The sequence below is a fragment of the Chiloscyllium punctatum genome, chromosome 46 (genome assembly GCF_047496795.1).
Source record: "Chiloscyllium punctatum isolate Juve2018m chromosome 46, sChiPun1.3, whole genome shotgun sequence".
In the NCBI taxonomy this organism is placed as follows: domain Eukaryota; kingdom Metazoa; phylum Chordata; class Chondrichthyes; order Orectolobiformes; family Hemiscylliidae; genus Chiloscyllium; species Chiloscyllium punctatum.
In genome coordinates, this window is record NC_092784.1 from 61,346,691 (window position 1) to 61,363,699 (window position 17,009).

Here is a 17,009-nt window from a genome sequence, read left to right on the forward strand (position 1 = left end):
GCATTGGAAATGCGATAGATGGAAGGAGGTCAAGGTGAGGGTGATAGGCCAGAGTGGGGTGGGGGCGGAGAGGTCAGGAAGAAGGTTGCAGGTTAGGAAGGCGGTGCTGAGTTCGAGGGATTTGACTGAGACAAGGTGGGGGGAGGGGAAATGAGGAAACTGGAGAAATCTGAGTTCATCCCTTGTGGTTGGAGGGTTCCTAGGCAGAAGATGAGGCGTTCTTCCTCCAACGGTCGTGTTGTTATGGTCTGGCGATGGAGGAGTCCAAGGACCTGCATGTCCTTGGTGGAGTGGGAGGGGGAGTTGAAGTGTTGAGCCACTGGGTGGTTGGGTTGGTTGGTCCGGGTGTCCCAGAGGTGTTCTCTGAAACGTTCCGCAAGTAGGCGGCCTGTCTCCCCAATATAGAGGAGGCCTCATCGGGTGCAGCGGATGCAATAGATGATGTGTGTGGAGGTGCAGGTGAACTTGTGGTGGATATGGAAGGATCCCTTGGGGTCTTGGAGGGAAGTAAGGGGGTAGGTGTGGGCGCAAGTTTTGCATTTCTTGCGGTTGCAGGGGAAGGTGCCGGGAGTGGAGGTTGGGCTGGTGGGGGGTACGGACCTGACGAGGGAGTCATGGAGGGAGTGGTCTTTTCAGAAAGCTGATAGGGGAGGGGAGGGAAATATGTCCCTGGTGGTGGGGTCCGTTTGGAGGTGGCGGAAATGACGGCGGATGATACTCTGTATATGGAGGTTGGTGGGGTGGGAGGTGAGGACCAGTGGGATTCTGTCCTGGTGGTGGTTGGAGGAGCGGGGCTCAAGGGCGGAGGAGTGGGAAGTGGAGGAGATGTGGTGGAGGGCATCGTCGATCACGTCTGGGGGGAAATTGCAGTCTTTGAAAAAGGAGGCCATCTGGGTTGTATGGTTTTGGAACTGGTCCTACTGGGAGCAGATGCGGCGGAGATTAAGGAATTGGGAATATAGGGGGCGTTTTTACTAGACTACACCTCCTCCCACCCTGCCCCCTGTAAAAACGCCATCCAATATTCTCAATTCCTTCGTCTCCGCTGCATCTGCTCCCAGGAGGACCAGTTCCAAAACCGTACAACCCAGATGGCCTCCTTCTTCAAAGACCACAATTTCCCCCCAGACGTGGTCGACGATGCCCTCCACCGCATCTCCTCCACTTCCCACTCCTCCGCCCTTGAGCCCCGCCTCTCCAACCGCCACCAGAACAGAACCCCACTGGTCCTCACCTCCCACCCCACCAACCTCCATATACAGAGTATCATCCGTCGTCATTTCCGCCACCTCCAAACAGACCCCACCACCAGGGATATATTTCCCTCCCCTCCCCTATCAGCGTTCCGAAAAGACCACTCCGTCCGTGACTCCCTCGTCAGGTCCACACCCCCCACCAACCCAACCTCCACTCCCGGCACCTTCCCCTGCAACCGCAAGAAATGCGAAACTTGTGCCCACACCTCCCCCCTTACTTTCCTCCAAGGCCCCAAGGGATCCTTCCACATCCACCACAAATTCACCTGCACCTCCACACACATCATCTATTGCATCCGCTGCACCCGATGAGGCCTCCTCTATATTGGGGAGACAGGCCGCCTTCTTGCGGAACGTTTCAGAGAATACCTCTGGGACACCCGGACCAACCAACCCAACCACCCAGTGGCTCAATACTTCAACTCCCCCTCCCACTCCACCAAGGACATGCAGGTCCTTGGACTCCTCCATCACCAGACCATAGCAACACGACCGTTGGAGGAAGAGCGCCTCATCTTCCGCCTAGGAACCCTCTGACCACAAGGGATGAACTCAGATTTCTCCAGTTTCCTCATTTCCCCTCCCCCCACCTTGTCTCAGTCAAATCCCTCGAACTCAGCACCATCTTCCTAACCTGCAACCTTCTTCCTGACCTCTCCACCCCCACCCCACTCTGGCCTATCACCCTCACCTTGACCTCCTTCCACCTATCGCATTTCCAACGCCCCTCCCCCAAGTCCCTCCTCCCTACCTTTTATCTTCGCCTGCTGGACACACATTCCTCATTCCTGAAGAAGGGCTTATGCCTGAAATGTCGATTCTCCTGTTCCTTGGATGCTGCCTGACCTGCTGCGCTTTTCCAGCAACACATTTTCAGCTCTCAGGGAGTGACTACAGTTCCCCATGTTGTATTTCAGTCTTGGGAGAGTGTGCTCAGAGGAGCTGGTTTGTGTGTACTGGTAATCCAGTGAACGCTAGTCTGATTGAGAGTTTAAATTCTGTGTCAAGAACCTGGAAATGAAAAGCAGTGTGTGACCTGTGAAAGTGACCACAACAGCACAAAGGTCTTTACACAGTTGCACAGGGATTGATTGAGGTGAAGAGCAAAGATTTCTTTGAGAGTGAGCTCAATAAACACTTGAAGAAATTTGGAGAATTGGAGGAGGACCTTGTGGAGTATTGCTTGGATGGATCAGGATGATAGCCCTGGGCTGTACATCCATTGTGGAGTATTGTTTGGATGGGTCAGGATGATAGCCCTGGGCTGTCCATCCATTGTGGAGTATTGTTTGGATGGGTCAGGATGATAGCCCTGGGCTGTCCATCCATTGTGGAGTATTGTTTGGATGGGTCAGGATGATAGCCCTGGGCTGTACATCCATTGTGGAGTATTGCTTGGATGGGTCAGGATGATAGCCCTGGGCTGTACATCCATTGCCCTGGTGTGGAAAGTTGCAGCTGAGACTGTTTATGCTCAGATGTATGGAGAGGGACTGAAACGCCAGCCTTCGGGCTCTAAGGTGTGGCTCCGTGTGAAACTGTTTGCATTTGAAAGTCCGCCTGGAACACTGGAATGAGCCTGGTACAGCCTGATGATATTTGGATTGCACATAATGCACAAACAAAGCCAGGAATGTTGCCCTTAAGGTGAAAACTCTGGCAATGGCCCTCTCCTTTCCTCAGTACCTGCTCGTAAGCCATAAACTTGATGCCTGTCTCTGGGGTGATTTTCAGGACATTAACTCCATTGCCTCGCCACAGAGATAAGAAACCTCCTTCTCTCACCATCATCATCCACACGCCAGGCATGTTTAACTTCTGCTTGGCTGCAAAGACCTGGAGGGAAGAAGAATGAATATCAGTGAATTTCAACCATTGCCTCATTTGGGCTGGATTGGCTCGAACACAATGGACACCGATGGTGAGTTACCCATTCTGAAGTGACACAAAGTGTTTCTCCAGAGGGAGAGGACCAAGCTAAGGAGCTGGGTCACTAGATCCAGATCACTCTCACTAGTCTCGGATCACCTGCCCATTTAGCTGTTGCTGTCAGCGATGGTGTGGGTTTTACCTGCATGTAGATTTTAAGTCGGTCCAGGGGAGCAGTGCAGGTGCGTGACACTGCACCTGCCATAGCTCCTGCCAGGAGCTGTCTCCACCACGAGCCAGTCTTCCTCTCGCTCTCTGAGAACTCATCCACAATAGTCAGGGACTCCCCAATGTCCATGAACTGTAAATCAAAGTGAGCAGAGTTTAAGACCAGGACAACATTTTCAAAGGGGAATTTGTTTTTCTCTCTCTGACTGCCTTGGAAAGCTCACAGGTCATAGCCAAGGAAATGAACCCAGTGCCGGGTTTAAGTCTGCTACTGCCTCTCGAGGTTGGAGTCAATGGCCGTTGTCTGTACAGAGATCAATGTTTGGTAGAGAATATGAAGATGTATGGAAGCAAAGTAAGGAGCTGGAGGTAACAGCAAAGCAGGACAGACTTTAAGGGCTGAATGGTCTCGTCCAATTCTGGGAACAGTGTGAATCTTGCTAATGAATATGATCAGCTAATCAGAAACACACCCTGCCCTGTCTTCACACACACTTTGTGACTTCACAGTGAAAGGACCGTTGCACAGCTAACAGGCCTCAGCTCGCTGAGGAAGGGTGATTTGATCACTGCAGGGGAACCTGAGTGATTACTGGACAAAGAGAGATCAACGAGTTCACCTTCCACCTCCCTGCTCATCACAGCATGTGGCGCTATTAACCAATCACAGCAACCCTTCTCTGTCAACAAATACACAACAGAGTCAGATATGGTGAGGAAAACCCCAGTGATGGAGAGATTTGGAATGGTCTCTGTTTGTCTTTTTAAAAATGCTCAGTTCACCACACAGCACTTCCCAACTTAATCATAAACTGGATCCTAACTGGTTCCGTCATCTCCCCCGATTATCCATTGATTGTTGTGCAAAACCACGCCAACATGACGCCCAGAGACGAAGATGTGAAGGCTCCCATCTTAATCAATCCTGAACAAGATGTTTAATTTTTAATCACATGTTTACCTCGCGCCCTTTATGCCCTCACACCAATCAAAATACAGGATGGCTGATGCTGAGACATTTCCCCCCTCCCACAGCCAGACGATGTGATTAACCAATATAGGGCCTGTTTGTGATGACCGATAAAGTGATTTTGCCTATTTCATTTACTGTGTATAAGAAAGATGACAGTCAGCACTCCAAGGGACAGTCAGTGTTGCCAGCACAAAGCCAGTGCTCTGAATAAACACATTGCTCTAAGACTGGAGCCAGTGCTCTGAGTGGAATTTGTGCTGCCAGCATGGAGCCAGTAATCTTGGAATGGAATCTGTGGGATCCAGGAAATTGCTGGATGGACACATCAATGGGAGGATGGATTTGGATCATGTGAATTAGTTTGGCAACTTGATTACACAGAACATATGACCCAAAAGCAAGCCAACCAGTCCATGCTTGTGTTTCCACGCCCCTTGGGCATCCTCTCGCATTAGCTCATCTAAATCTCACATTGTATTCTCCTACTCCCTTCTCCTCATCTCCTGGTAGAGTTTCCCTTAAATATATCGATAAGCTTCTCCTGAATTCCCAATCAGATTTCTTAATTGCTATGGTCTAATGATGGCTTAGAGTTCACTTTTCTCTCACAATGAAACATTCCCTCTATTATCTACACTGAGTACAGCATTTGGGGCTAAAGGGATCAAAGGGAAAAGGAGGAACAGGCCATTGAATTGACCAGCCACGATCATACTGACAGGCAGAGCAGGCTCGAACAACCAAATGGTCAACCCCTGTTCCAATCTGCCATGTTGCTCTGTCAAAATCTTTCATTGGTTTAAAGGGCCTGGATTAGGTCTCCCTTTGTCCTTCGAGAGGAAAGACCCAACCCTTGTCAAACCTTTCCTGATGGATATTTCCGGCAGTCAATGCACTGTGGGACTGTTTACTTTGATGAGATTTCTTGTTGTCATGTGCTGATATACAGTGAAAAGTGTTGTTTTGTGTGCGATTCTGGCAGATAGTACCATACAAAATGCTTCAGGGTAGCAGAACAGAGTGCAGAATACAGTGTTAGAGCCACAGAGAGGGTGCAGAGAGAGAGAGTGAGACCAACATTAACATTTGAGAGATTCTGATAACAGTGGGGAAGAAGCTGTTCTTGAATCTGTTCACACTGCTTATAGGCTGTCTCTAGGCTAAGTAGAATCTATCTATGCGCCGAGAATAATCTGTCTATAGCCTATCTATAAGTTCTGTATAGGCTGTGTATAAGCTGTGGATAGGCTTACCGTTGAATGTTTCCAATGTTCAACAATCTGCTCCATGTTGGTTAATGGATTGAAGATGAAATGGTCTCGAAATTCATTCCAGTCGACAGTGATTGTCCCGTCTTTATCCATGCTGAGTGAGGCAGAGGAGAATCATTGTGAAAGCTGAGCTTAATCTTCTGCCCTCGCCCCAGTTCCTGGCCCTGCAGGACTTTCCCAAAACATGTTCCACAGACAGCTCCTGCTCCAAACCGGTGCCTCTGCTCCAGATTCAAGGTTTCAGTTAACCTTGTTGTTAATTGAAGGACTCATCCTGTCACTATTAGCTGGATCTCCATGGATCTAATGTGAAAGTGAAGGCACATGCTGGACCTCTCCCCCTTGGATAACCATTCACTGCTCCCTCCTCCAATATCCCAATTCGTACTCGTCAGCCCACACCTAGCCTCCCCAACCCTCAACTTCCTTCCTCCAACATGCTCATTCACTTGCACTCTATCCCCCTATTTTATCCTCCCAGCCCCTACCCCAGTCTCCCAGCCCCTGCCCCAGTCTTCCAGCCCCTGCCTCAACACTCCTGGTCCAAGGGCATGCATTTCGCTATGTCTTAGGTCAGAGATTCATGTCCCACTCCAGAGACTTGAACTTTAAACCCAGGCTGAGACTCGGTGCTGTTAGAAGGTCGGTGCTGTTAGAGCACCAGATTGAGAGAGGGTCACGATTAGGGAACGCTGCACTGATGGAGGGTCAGTGTTGAGGGAGTGCTGTACTGTCTAACGTGTTAGTTTTCAGTCAAGGTGTGAAACACTTTGAAAGGGTGAGATGAATTTTCCGATGTTTATTGTATGAAACAGCATGGTTTGTCAGTGTGGTTTTCGATCAATGTTATGCAGTACCTCCTACCATTCCCACACATGATGTATAGCCACTTGTGGAGTGGTTCTACTGGAAAAGCAGCAGAAGGAATGTTCTTGCACGCACTGTGTCTCACCTTTGCAAGATCCTCTCTGCTTGTTTCAGTGTGATCGTGATTCCAAGGGTTGAGAGTGTGTGCTGAACTTCATAGGCATCGATCTGACCTGATTCAAGATGCAGAGACAAAAATCAACAGAGAGGCAGACCAGAGTCAGACTAGACAATGTCAAAGAGCCTCCGAGATCTTTCAGGTGTTTATCTGTCAAAGACTCTATTGTGTCCCCCTGAACTTCTCAAGTGGAGATTCCATAACTGACACACTTTGTCCCATCAAGGACTGGGAGGCCATTTGGCCCATTTTAGTTTTGGCATTACCATATCGAACTGAATCAGAAGGCACACGATACCAGGTTATAGTCCAACAGACTTATTTGAAATCACAAGCTTTCGGAGCACTGCTCCTCCTTCAGGGAAGTGGAGGGAAGCGCACAAGCACAGAATTTATAGGCAGAGGTCATTGCAAGGTAATTCCAGGGAATTACGAATGTGAAAAGATAATACTAATGATGTGAGTGGAGTGTCTCCAGGCTGAATAACAAGTCTTTGCAGGTGATCACACTGTCAAATGGTGTGAGTAAAGTGTCAACAGCTCGACAGCAAACAAAGGGGTCATCTATGATCTGATTGATTAAGGTCGAGAGGTAATTACAAAAACATCAAAACCAATTCACTTTGCCTGATGAAGGAGCAATGCTCCAAAAGCTTGTGATTTTAAATAAACCTGTTGGATGAAGCTACTTGGATGCTGCCTGAACTGCTGTGCTCTTCCAGCACCACTAATCCAGTACCTCCTGAATTTGTCCACCCCAGTCCAACACTTACACCTTCACACCATGGCTAATCAGACTGAATTAGGAAGATTTCCCAGCTCTCATTTTGAGTTTCTTCCAACTGTGGGTCAGTTTGTGCTTGTTGAGGAACTGACTTTATCTGGGACGAGGCTGTGTTCCATCTGCTGCCTATTGTTTGCAGAAGTGAGCGACTATTCTTGCGGCTCTGGGACCAGTCTGATTGAGTAGTGAATACAAATTGGAATGCTGATCAAACACTGAACTCAATTGTGCCTTCCACCAGCCCCAAAGTGCAGTTACACCAGTGTGTACCATCAACAAGATGCACTACAGCAACCGACCAAAGCACCTCCAACACCCCCTTGTAAACACACAAGCTTGACAACTGAGAGGGCAGTGTCACCATGGGAACACCACCCTGCTCATCACTATCATTGTCACTGGGTTAAAACCTTGGGGTTTCCTGTGTAACAGCACTGTGTCTCAACCGATACCACACAGTCTGCAGCAGATGGACAGGAAAGCCCAGTACTCGACTCTCTGAGAGCAGGCACAAAATGCCAGGACTTAACAGTGACCTGAAAATGAATGTTTAAAAAAGAGTGAGCAGATCCAATTATAATTCTTAAGATTAAATAGATAATTTAACTGGAACTATATGCTGGGGGTCTTGAGGAAGAGTACGATGGGCAGGGGGTTCTTGGCCATGAGGTAACGTCATCCATACCATCATTGTTCTGGTCCAGGCTCTTAAACATCAGCTTGAGTTTTTTCTCATGTTGCCGCAGATACTCGATGAACTCTGCCAGGTCGAGTTGACCGTCGTGATTGGTGTCACCGGCTCGGAGGATTTCCTGAAAGAGAAGCATTGAGAGAAGGCAAGATGAAAGAAATGAGTAGCGACTATTACGACCATCACTGAGCAAGGTCGGAGAGAGTTTCACATCAACTCAGTTAGATGGAGGTGCAGTTGTAGTGATTCCAACAAGGTCAGCCTAAAATAGGAGTTCCCTGATTGGGGCTATTAACCTGGTCCTATCAGGAAGCCCTGGCTGACAGATATAAACAGAAGGGTCCTTGGAGAAGGAGCACGCGGTGTCCACCAACACCCTGGAGTCGTTCAGGGAGAGGTGGGCGCCGCAGGGAGTGGAGTGCGTCCTTTCTCCCTCCAACTCTATTTTGATTTAGTCCCTACCCTCCCCTTCACTGTTTTGCTCACACAGCATTGCCCTGTGGTTTGAAGGGCAGTGCTTGTCACTGGCCACTTGGGTGAAAAAAAAAGAAAAAAAAAAGAAAAAGAAGAAAAAAAAATAAAATAAAATAAACAGAAGGGTCCTTGGAGAAGGAGCACGCGGTGTCCACCAACACCCTGGAGTCGTTCAGGGGGAGGTGGGCGCCGCAGGGAGTGGAGTGCGTCCTTTCTCCCTCCAACTCTATTTTGATTTAGTCCCTACCTTCCCCTCCACTGTTTTGATCACACAGCATTGCCCTGTGGTTTGAAGGGCAGTGCTTGTCACTGGCCACTCGGGTGTCTTTCCGATCTTCCTGGTGGTGGAAATTGAATAAAGATTCGTGCACTTTGTGTCTTTTCATTGTGTAAAAAAAAAAAAATAAGCGGGGTGTCACACCCTGGAGTCGTTCAGGGAGAGGTGGGCGCGGCAGGGAGTGGAGTGCATCATTTCTCACTCCAACTCTATTTTGATTTAGTCCCTACCCTCCCCTTCACTGTTTTGCTCACACAGCATAAAAAAGAAAAAAAAAAGAAAAAATAAATAAATAAATAAATAAACAGAGGGGTCCTTGGAGAAGGAGCACGCGGTGTCCACCAACACCCTGGAGTCGTTCAGGGAGAGGTGGGCGCCGCAGGGAGTGGAGTGCGTCCTTTCTCCCTCCAACTCTATTTTGATTTAGTCCCTACCTTCCCCTCCACTGTTTTGATCACACAGCATTGCCCTGTGGTTTGAAGGGCAGTGCTTGTCACTGGCCACTCGGGTGTTTTTCCGATCTTCCTGGTGGTGGAAATTGAATAAAGATTCGTGCACTTTGTGTCCTTCACTGTGTTTTACACCTGCACACACACACACCATGGGTGCTGGGGAAAAAAATATAAATATACATGGTTTTGTTCACACAGCATTGCCCTTTGGTTTGAAGGGCAGTGCTTGTCACTGGCCACTCGGGTATTTTTCATATCTTCCTGGTGGTGGAAATAAAAAAAAATAAACAGAAGGGTCAGGGATTCTGCTCACTGCGTGGGTCTGCTCTGTACTAGCTGAGTTATTGTCATATACTATGCCTGTGTAAATAAAGGGGTGACAGGATACCAACCTTTGTGGAGTTATTTCAGCAGTGACGATGGAAGGGTTAATGATAGGACCATGCAAAAGCATCTACGAGCTTCAAACAGGCAACTCAATTGGCTTTGTCATTAGAAATGCAGCACGTGGGGCTTATGGGTGAGAGGCTATTCCAATGGAAGTGGACTCCATCGGCAGGCCAACTGAGCTTGGGCAACACCACGTGACTGAAAGCAATGACACAGCCTCACTCGGGACATGTCCTGAACAAAGGGACCCAAGGTCAGTCCACATCCAAACCCCAAAACAAAGCCAAGCTTTGGCCAAATGGGTTAAAATTTTCTCAAAGATCTGGACCAACAGGCCATTGTAATTGCTGCCAGTACGTGGACTCGAGACAGTGAAAGAGTCCCGCTCGGCCTGAATTCAGTATGGGAATTCATTGGCTGGTATCCAGGAGAAAGCACACCCTGTAAAGGCCACCTACATATGGTTTGGAACAGTTACATTACTGAACAATATCTAAATCAAAATGAATAAAAATAAATGTCTGGTTCACTGGTCACCCAGTTCTCATGAAAGCAACAGTGGCATGGCTGTATCAGTGATTGTGGAACCAGCCTTTCCCAACATTGATTCTGGACTCCAGCCTTTCAGTTTGTGTAAGACCTTGGCCAGGCTGAGAACCTACACTGGGAAGCCCTTGCAGATTGAAGAAACTACTCAGGTTCTGGCCTCTTAGGAGAAGCAGCTGGTTCAGTTCCCATTGATTGTAGTGAAAGGCCTGGGCCCAAGCTTGATGGGGCAAAATTGGTTGAGAAAGATTCAACTTGATTGTCTCAACATTTTCATTTAGGAAATGGCTGTCTGAGGTGAAATGCTAATGAAATACTTGGAAATTGTTCAGTGAGGTCTATGGACTATCCAAGGGGCCATGGCCATTTTACATGCTGACCAACAAGCAATTCCACGATTCTGCACGGCCACCCAGGCCTGTTGGGTCTGCTGTGCAAAAGTAGAGGCACTGGAAAGGGAAGGAAGCATGACAAGTACAGAATCAAACCAGGACCAGTCTGCAGGATGGGCAACATCACTTGGTTCACCTTTGTGGGGATTTCAAACAAATGGTGAACCGCTTTGCAGAGCTTGATAAACACCCAATCCCTCGCGGGGAGGATTTCTTCACAAAGTTGGCTGGGGAAGTGGGGGGGGGGGTGCTGTCCTTCATGAAGCTGGGCAGCAGTCATGCATCCCTGCAATTGTGGATAGATGAGGATTCCCAGAGATATACTACAATTAATACCCATCGGGTTTTGTACCAGGACACGAGGCTGCCTTCTGGGGCATGATCAGCCTGTGCCATTTTCCAGCAGACGATGGAGAACACTTTACAAGGTCTACCCCAGGTCACCATTTATCTGAGTGACCTGGTAATAACCGGGATGACCAATAAAGAGCATTTAGAGAATTCGGACATTGTGCCCAAACATTTCTCGAAGGCAGGGGCACACCTTAGGAGGGAACAATGTGTGTTCCAGGCGCCCCAACTAACTTATGGAGGGAGAAGGAGAACTTGTTCAAGGTGCACATCCTTTTGGAAGAGGCTTCGCCGTAAGGATACAGTGAGGAGGGGAAAGTGAGGACTGGAGAGTCAGAGTGGAAAAGTCTGGTGCTGGAAAAGCACAGCAGGTCAGGCAGCATCCGAGGAGCAGGAGGGTTGATGTTTCAGGTATAAGCCTTTCATCAGGAATGGAGAGGAACACCCGATAGTGTCTGCTTCCTGAATGATGCCAAACGAAGATATACCAAGATAGCGAAGGAAGATTGGATGGTCATCTTTGGTGTGAATAAGTTCCACCAACACCTTTATGGCCATACATTTGTAATAGAGGTGGACCACAAACGCCTGCGAGATCTGTTTAAAGAGGACAAGGCTGTGCCACCCATAGCTTCAGGCCGAATTCAGCAGTGGGCTCTTATTCTGAGTGCTGACAGTGACATGTTGGTACACTGTCCGGGAGGCCAAGTGGCAGATATGAATGCCAAGAGCCACCTCTCTCTGGCAGATACTCCATTGCTAGTACTGCCACGAGAAGAGCGTCCACTCTGCTTTTAAGCTTTCCGGACACCCTTTCTGTCACCACTGACCATATCAGACTGTAGACACAAAGCAATCCCGCCCTGACAAAACCAAAACAGCTGGCGGTGATTGGGGAAACAAAAGGGCCATCGCAACCAGAACTAATTCCTTTCTGCACCCATCGAGACCAGATCGCCAGATAGGATGGCATATTATTATGGGGAGCAAGAGTAATTGTCCTGAACAAAGTTCACCGCCAATTACTGGCTGAACTCAACTCAGATTATCCAGAGGTTTCCAAAATGAAGATGTCAGCAAGAAGTTATGTCGGGTGGCCAGAATTGGATGCCAACATAGCTGTAATGGTGGGGCATACCAGCAGCTCTCCCACAGTCATGAGAATGGACTCTGTTACTCGTCAACTTCACCAGTCCTTTCATGGGGTCTATATTCTTCGTCATTGTGGAGTTCATTCAAAATGGTTGGATGTGCAAAGAGCTCATTTATCAAACAGGGGATGACAACTGAAAAGCTGCAAACATCTTTTGCAATACACAGACTCCCAGGGGTGTTGGTCACAAACCATGGGCCATCATTTACCTGCAAGGAATTGAATTATTTTCAAAAGTCAGTCAGCATTCAGCATGTAAGGACAACTCCAAACTATCCATTGTCCATACAATCTGTTGGAAAGAGCAGTCCAAACTTTGAAGGCAGACTTAAAGAAACAGCCTACAGCTTCACTTGATCCCAAATTGGCCCAGTTTCTGTTTGATTATTGAAACACCCCTCATCTCACTACAGGGGCTACTCCAGCAGAGTTGTTAATGGGGAGAGTTAACTCTGCACTCAGTTAAATCTGGTCTTCCCAGACCTGTGGATGGAAGATGAAATGGCATCAGGAACACCAGTGCTGGACACAAGACTCCTCTAGGCAAGAGAAGCCGTTCACTTCAGGGGTCAAAGATTGCTGTAAAAACCATGGGGGTAGCCCGACATGGGTGAGAGGCATGGTCGATGTGAGGTCAGGTCCCGGGATGGAAAGAGTGCGGGTAGGAGAGACCGTATGAAAGCTATAATCTCGCAGATGGGGCAGGAGCAAAATGTACCCGACCCCTCACAACATCCAGCAAGGCTATCAGAAGCTGTGGGATCTTCCCCCTGTGCTGAGAGTTGAAGAAATCTCACAGTCTGAGATAGACATGTTGGCTGTTACTTGCTGAAGAAGAGGATGAATTTCGGGTGAGACGCTGTGGGGCAAGAGACAGTCAGCATGATCCAGGCCAGAGTTGGAGAAACCAGGCCTGGGGCACAAGCTCCCGAGGAGAAGCGACAGGAACAAGCAAGGGCCTACACTCCAGGACTTCAACCCAGGAGGGCTGCAGTGAATGGAACAATATCAGTCAGGTGGACCTCATAGAATCGGAGTTCCCTGATTGGAGCTGTTAACTGGATCCAATCAGGAAGCCCTGGCTGAGAGACAAAAACAGGAGGCTCAAGGGTTCTGGTCAGTGTTGGAGCTGTGTCTGTGACAGCGGGGTCAGTACCATACACTCTTCCCGATGAAATAAAGGGGGACTTGGTGATGGCATACTGGCCTGTCTCGAGTCATTTCACAGCGAGTAATGGTGTGTGGGTGTGATGGACATGGGGCCTCGCACAAGTTATTGTAACTCACTGCCCTGTCACTGTGATCTCTGTAACTCACTGCCCTGTCACTGTGGTGTCTGTAACTCACTGCCCTGTCAGTGTGGTGTCTGTAACTCACTGCCCTGACACTGTGGTGTCTGTAACTCACTGGCCTGACACTGTGGTGTCTGTAACTCACTGCCCTGACACTGTGGTGTCTGTAACTCACTGCCCTGTCAGTGTGGTGTCTGTAACTCACTGCCCTGACACTGTGGTGTCTGTAACTCACTGCCCTGACACTGTGGTGTCTGTAACTCACTGCCCCGACACTGTGGTGTCTGTAACTCACTGCCCTGACACTGTGGTCTCTGTAACTCACTGCCCCGACACTGTGGTGTCTGTAACTCACTGCCCTGACACTGTGGTGTCTGTAACTCACTGCCCTGACACTGTGGTCTCTGTAACTCACTGCCCCGACACTGTGGTGTCTGTAACTCACTGCCCCGACACTGTGGTGTCTGTCACTCACTGCCCCGACACTGTGATCTCTGTAACTCACTGCCCTGACACTGTGGTCTCTGTAACTCACTGCCCTGACACTGTGGTGTCTGTAACTCACTGCCCTGACACTGTGGTGTCTGTAACTCACTGCCCCGACACTGTGATCTCTGTAACTCACTGCCCTGACACTGTGATCTCTGTAACTCACTGCCCTGACACTGTGGTCTCTGTAACTCACTGCCCTGACACTGTGGTGTCTGTAACTCACTGCCCCGACACTGTGGTCTCTGTAACTCACTGCCCCGACACTGTGGTGTCTGTAACTCACTGCCCCGACACTGTGGTGTCTGTAACTCACTGCCCCGACACTGTGGTCTCTGTAACTCACTGCCCCGACACTGTGGTCTCTGTAACTCACTGCCCTGACACTGTGGTCTCTGTAACTCACTGCCCTGACACTGTGGTCTCTGTAACTCACTGCCCTGACACTGTGGTGTCTGTAACTCACTGCCCTGTCACTGTGGTCTCTGTAACTCACTGCCCTGACACTGTGGTGTCTGTAACTCACTGCCCTGTCACTGTGATCTCTGTAACTCACTGCCCTGACACTGTGGTGTCTGTAACTCACTGCCCCGACACTGTGGTCTCTGTAACTCACTGCCCTGACACTGTGGTGTCTGTAACTCACTGCCCTGTCACTGTGGTCTCTGTAACTCACTGCCCCGACACTGTGGTCTCTGTAACTCACTGCCCCGACACTGTGGTGTCTGTAACTCACTGCCCTGACACTGTGGTGTCTGTAACTCACTGCCCCGACACTGTGGTGTCTGTAACTCACTGCCCCGACACTGTGGTCTCTGTAACTCACTGCCCCGACACTGTGGTCTCTGTAACTCACTGCCCCGACACTGTGGTGTCTGTAACTCACTGCCCTGTCACTGTGGTCTCTGTAACTCACTGCCCCGACACTGTGGTCTCTGTAACTCACTGCCCCGACACTGTGGTGTCTGTAACTCACTGCCCTGACACTGTGGTGTCTGTAACTCACTGCCCCGACACTGTGGTCTCTGTAACTCACTGCCCCGACACTGTGGTGTCTGTAACTCATTGCCCTGACACTGTGGTGTCTGTAACTCACTGCCCCGACACTGTGGTCTCTGTAACTCACTACCCCGACACTGTGGTGTCTGTAACTCACTGCCCTGACACTGTGGTGTCTGTAACTCACTGCCCCGACACTGTGGTCTCTGTAACTCACTGCCCCGACACTGTGGTGTCTGTAACTCATTGCCCTGACACTGTGGTGTCTGTAACTCACTGCCCCGACACTGTGGTGTCTGTAACTCACTGCCCCGACACTGTGGTGTCTGTAACTCACTGCCCTGACACTGTGGTGTCTGTAACTCACTGCCCTGACACTGTGGTGTCTGTAACTCACTGCCCTGACACTGTGGTGTCTGTAACTCACTGCCCCGACACTGTGGTCTCTGTAACTCACTGCCCCGACACTGTGGTGTCTGTAACTCATTGCCCTGACACTGTGGTGTCTGTAACTCACTGCCCCGACACTGTGGTGTCTGTAACTCACTGCCCCGACACTGTGGTGTCTGTAACTCACTGCCCTGACACTGTGGTGTCTGTAACTCACTGCCCTGACACTGTGGTGTCTGTAACTCACTGCCCTGACACTGTGGTGTCTGTAACTCACTGCCGCGACACTGTGGTGTCTGTAACTCACTGCCCCGACACTGTGGTGTCTGTAACTCACTGCCCTGACACTGTGGTGTCTGTAACTCACTGCCCTGACACTGTGGTGTCTGTAACTCAATGCCCTGACCCTGTGGTGTCTGTAACTCACTGCCCTGACACTGTGGTGTCTGTAACTCACTGCCCTGACACTGTGGTGTCTGTAACTCACTGCCCCGACACTGTGGTCTCTGTAACTCACTGCCCTGTCACTGTGGTGTCTGTAACTCACTGCCCTGACACTGTGGTGTCTGTAACTCACTGCCCTGACACTGTGGTGTCTGTAACTCATTGCCCTGACACTGTGGTCTCTGTAACTCACTGCCCTGACACTGTGGTGTCTGTAACTCACTGCCCTGTCACTGTGATCTCTGTAACTCACTGCCCTGACACTGTGGTGTCTGTAACTCACTGCCCTGACACTGTGGTGTCTGTAACTCACTGCCCTGACACTGTGGTGTCTGTAACTCACTGCCCTGTCACTGTGATCTCTGTAACTCACTGCCCTGACACTGTGGTGTCTGTAACTCACTGCCCTGACACTGTGGTGTCTGTAACTCACTGCCCCGACACTGTGGTGTCTGTAACTCACTGCCCTGTCACTGTGATCTCTGTAACTCACTGCCCTGACACTGTGGTGTCTGTAACTCACTGCCCTGACACTGTGGTGTCTGTAACTCACTGCCCTGACACTGTGGTGTCTGTAACTCACTGCCCTGTCACTGTGATCTCTGTAACTCACTGCCCTGACACTGTGGTGTCTGTAACTCACTGCCCTGACACTGTGGTGTCTGTAACTCACTGCCCTGACACTGTGGTGTCTGTAACTCACTGCCCTGACACTGTGGTGTCTGTAACTCACTGCCCTGTCACTGTGGTGTCTGTAACTCACTGCCCTGACACTGTGATCTCTGTAACTCACTGCCCTGACACTGTGGTGTCTGTAACTCACTGCCCTGACACTGTGGTGTCTGTAACTCACTGCCCTGACACTGTGGTGTCTGTAACTCACTGCCCCGACACTGTGATCTCTGTAACTCACTGCCCCGACACTGTGGTGTCTGTAACTCACTGCCCTGACACTGTGGTCTCTGTAACTCACTGCCCTGTCACTGTGGTGTCTGTAACTCACTGCCCCGACACTGTGGTGTTTGTAACTCACTGCCCTGTCACTGTGGTCTCTGTAACTCACTGCCCTGACACTGTGGTGTCTGTAACTCACTGCCCCGACACTGTGATCTCTGTAACTCACTGCCCTGTCACTGTGGTGTCTGTAACTCACTGCCCCGACACTGTGATCTCTGTAACTCACTGCCCTGACACTGTGGTGTCTGTAACTCACTGCCCTGTCACTGTGGTGTCTGTAACTCACTGCCCCGACACTGTGATCTCTGTAACTCACTGCCCCGACACTGTGATCTCTGTAACTCAC

General features: G+C 49.7%; 1 protein-coding gene across 1 annotated transcript in view; it reads right to left on the reverse strand.

Moving 5' to 3' along the window:
- LOC140468190 (mitochondrial adenyl nucleotide antiporter SLC25A24-like) overlaps positions 1-17,009 on the reverse strand; it is a 68,616-nt gene that overhangs the window by 7,709 nt on the left and 43,898 nt on the right. Inside the window, exons 2-6 of the mRNA XM_072564425.1 lie at positions 8,052-8,178; positions 6,550-6,637; positions 5,580-5,691; positions 3,328-3,486; positions 2,943-3,092 (exon numbers count right to left, since the gene is read on the reverse strand). Of these exons, the coding sequence (XP_072420526.1) occupies positions 2,943-3,092; positions 3,328-3,486; positions 5,580-5,691; positions 6,550-6,637; positions 8,052-8,178 (636 nt within the window). The remainder of the gene's footprint in view (positions 1-2,942; positions 3,093-3,327; positions 3,487-5,579; positions 5,692-6,549; positions 6,638-8,051; positions 8,179-17,009) is intronic.